Source organism: Anastrepha ludens, chromosome 5, assembly GCF_028408465.1.
Source record: "Anastrepha ludens isolate Willacy chromosome 5, idAnaLude1.1, whole genome shotgun sequence".
Lineage (NCBI taxonomy): Eukaryota > Metazoa > Arthropoda > Insecta > Diptera > Tephritidae > Anastrepha > Anastrepha ludens.
The window spans coordinates 72,115,309-72,119,156 of NC_071501.1; the positions used below are offsets into that span (position 1 = coordinate 72,115,309).

At 38.3% G+C, this 3,848-nt stretch overlaps 1 protein-coding gene across 1 annotated transcript; it reads right to left on the reverse strand.

The window, feature by feature from the left end:
• Positions 1-3,046: 3,046 nt before the first annotated feature.
• On the reverse strand, positions 3,047-3,364 carry LOC128864756 (uncharacterized). The gene has a single exon (XM_054104513.1). The coding sequence runs from the start codon at positions 3,362-3,364 to the stop codon at positions 3,047-3,049; it is 318 nt and encodes a 105-aa protein (XP_053960488.1).
• Between the last annotated feature and the right edge of the window lie 484 nt (positions 3,365-3,848).

A 3,848-nucleotide genomic window follows, 5' to 3' on the forward strand; every position in this document is an offset into this window, starting at 1 on the left:
CTACAAACTTCTTTATACAAAGTTTACACAAAATTAACAAAAAAAAAAAAAAATTGGCAACAAAATTGTCAACCTTTTAATCAAAACAATATTCCTTTCTACTACAAAAAGCCCTGAGAGCGCAAAAAGCTGTAATGTTTTACTATTTAGTCCCAGTACTCTCATCCTGATGTGAAGTCTTGCGCCGCCAAAACGGCTATTTCACTGTGTGATCAACCTCGAATGTAATTAGAAAAACTTTTATAACTTTTGTTTAAGAGGGAACTAAAATCCACACCTCAGCCTGTTATCAACGTCAGTAGGCTGAGCGAATGCAGGTACAGAAACGGCTTGGTGACGATGGGAACACCGTCCTCATTGGAGCGTCCAACTACCGAAGAGTGCATCAGAATATGCTCATGAGTCTGAGAGCGGATGATTTCGCATTTGCTTACCGTACTTGTGTATCATTCCGCATTTGCGGCTTGGTCCCACGTGTAAGGAATTTTCGTATAATCAGACACTCAATCTGCTTGATTACATATTCTTTTGGATTTGCATATTCAATTCTATATTAAAAATTAGCTGACAATGCTAAATATTTTAATTTAAGATATTTTCTGCATTTTCTGATTTCTCTTACTACACTTATTCAAATATCTATTTGATTTCGGTCATTAATTCTTAATGTATATTAAAAATAAAATGGCAACGCCATAAAAAAATCTTTGTACAATAAAGTTGTGTTAAACATCTTGACAGTCGTATTCTAATATTGACTTAGCTCAGTTTTGTGATTGGTGTCTAAATTCTTATTAAAAATTAGGTGGCAACGGTATTCAAATAGATATGTGTATCCTCACATTAAAGCTTTACTAAATAACTTTCGTTACGTTACGGCCCACCTACAACCTCAAACAGTCGTCAATATTGTTAAACATAAAACAACGAGACGCCTGGAGACTAACGGCAGTCATAACTGGCTTTTAGTCTGTCGGAGAACAAGCAGCCAAAATGGGCATCCCTCACAACACATTCTGTCCCAATTGTAAACAACCGAGGAAAAAAGAAACAATCTTCCACTTCCTCTGTGAATGCCCTGCCCTATGGAAGGGCATAATGTTAACCCTGGGCAAACCGCTGTTCGAGGGTCTCGAATAAGGTTCTTAAACCGCACAGACTGGATATAGTCATGCCGTAAATAACTGGTAAACAAGTTGGTAACGAGGATGCGGCAACAAAATGGTGCGGAAGCGCTAGTTGGATCACACCTCTAACCAACCAACCATTCAAATACCTTTCGTTTGATACCCATATTCATTAAGTTTTGTGATTGATATGTGTGTTTTCATTAAAAATTAGGTGGCAACGATATTGAAAAATATTTTTATATTAAAGCCTTGTTAACACCTTTCGTTTGATACCAATATTCTAAGATTTTTTTATTAAAAATCAGGTGGCAACGACATACAAAGTAGGGGAGAATGGGGAGTTGTGAGACGGGTTTTATTTTTGGACCCGTATTACTCAAAATCTTAATATTCTGCATTTGTCAACGATGGAATCTTTAGTCAATGAATACTGGAAGCTATTGGTATGACCTATTTAACAAAACTACAATTTTCCTTAAAATTAAAATTTTATATAATCATATAAAATATAATACAAAATACAAAAATGTGGGGAGTTGTGAGATATCATGGTTTAAATCAATAAAAATGACTTATTTTAGTTGTTAGTTCTTTATTCTCCTCTTTAAGTCCTCTCTCGACGAACAAAACTAACACTCTACAAGACTCTCATCATGCCCGTCCTAACGTATGGCGCAGAAGCGTGGACGATGACAACATCCGATGAAGCGACGCTTGGAGTGTTCGAGAGAAAGATTCTGCGTAAGATTTTTGGACCTTTGCACGTTGGCAACGGCGAATATCGCAGGCGATGGAACGATGAGCTGTATGAGCTTTACGGCGACATAGACATAGCGCAGCGAATAAAGATCCAGCGGCTTCGTTGGCTGGGTCATGTCGTCCGAATGGATACAAACGCTCCGGCTTTGAAAGTATTCGATGCGGTACCAGCTGGTGGTAGCAGAGGAAGAGGAAGGCCTCCTCTGCGTTGGAAAGATCAGGAGGAGAAGGACTTGGCTTCACTTGGTGTGTCCAACTGGCGCCGGTTAGCACGAGAAAGAAACGACTGGCGCGCTTTGTTAAGCTCGGCCAAAATCGCGTAAGCGGTTATCGCGCCAATTAAGAAGAAGAAGTTCTTTATTAAGATGAAAAATAAAAAAGAAAAGACAATTGTTATAAAAAAGTGTATAAAAAATGCAACGCCATCAATCTGATGATTCGCAGTGAGAACATGTATAATAACCAGTTCGTAAATTGGCTCACTTTAGGTGCTCAGCTCGATCGCATACATTGCAATGAATGGAGTTGTTTCTGCTTAACTTTTTCGGCATTGCACCTTTGCAGATGATGCAAAAATCTTCTTCTTCTTCAAATTATGATGAACTTGAAATTATTGCTGCTGATGTGGAAAGTGCAGGTCGACCGCGTTTTTTCGATTGCGTGTTGCCAGTTTTCTGATTTTGTTTTTCTTGCTCTTTTGCTTGTTTTGAACGCTTGATCTCAGCTTTTTCACGGAGAGTGGCAACATTTTCTGGCGACGTTAAAATGGTGGCTTGCATTGACTTTCGGTCACGATTAGACTTTTTTACTGGAGCACTACGTTTGAGAAGACTGACCTCTTTTAATGCGTTTTGAACGGATGCACCCGAGGTGCTCGGCATAGATGATGTGCCGTCCAGTGCTGATTCGTATGCACGGAATATTATGCTGCGACGATTGTCAGGATCATCATCTTCATTTTCAGTGCACTGTTTTTCCCCACTCAAATTAGCCGCCGCAAAATCTTCAGCTGTAAACACATCCGGGTTAAATGGATAAATGCCACTTGCCTGGAAACCAGATTTTATATTCTTGGGTGTGGCAGCTGCTTCAAGACATTTATCAGCGATAGGCGGCACGTGATGTATTCCCAAAGTTTGACCGATATGATTTTTCATTCAAGCTTGGCATTGGTTGTGGAACATAGCTTTAAATGGACCGAACACGCTCACATCTAATGGTTGCATGCGATGTGAACAATGAGGGGGAAACGAAACAATTGTGATACCATGAGCAATTGCCAAATCTATAGCCTCGACACTGAGATGAGAAACGTGGTTATCCAACAGCAATAGAGTTGGTGAATTCTTTGATGCATTTGCATGCTTTATGAAATGCAACATAAACTTTAGATATTCAATAGAAGTCATCCATCCAGATTCATTAGCGGTACCAATTGCACCAGGTGTTGTGTTATCCATGAAAATCTTTTGCATGTTTTTTCTGGGAAAAATGTAAAAAGGCGGGATCGATTGACCAGTGGCGCTTACGGCAAATGCTAAAGACACATTGCTTCCTCTTTCGGCCGATGTCTTTTGTCCGATTCGGCGTGAGCCCTTTTGTGCTATTACTTTGATTATTTTTGTTGGCACCTACCATATTATTTTGTTAAAATTTCTTTTTAAATATAGGTATATCATCTTATACTCAAACCCTAGTATACCCATTAATCATAAGTTCCTAGTTTGCAATAAAAAAAATTAGTTGGAAACTATCAAACTAATTGATTTTGTCCTAAAGTGCTCTTAAATATCATCGTTCTGCTACTCATTTTGTAGTATTTATTTCTGCTTTTTATTAAAATAAACTTTTGACCTACAACCAGAAGGCTTTCAAATAAATTAAAATCAGTTTAGTCGTTTTTGAGTGATGCTTTTTCGAAGATATTTGCCACATTTTTATAAATATGTTTTTGTTTAT

Bases quoted from the DNA above. Each gene is read 5' to 3' on its own strand.
- LOC128864756 (XM_054104513.1), bottom strand. From the start codon at position 3,364: ATGCAAAAGATTTTCATGGATAACACAACACCTGGTGCAATTGGTACC.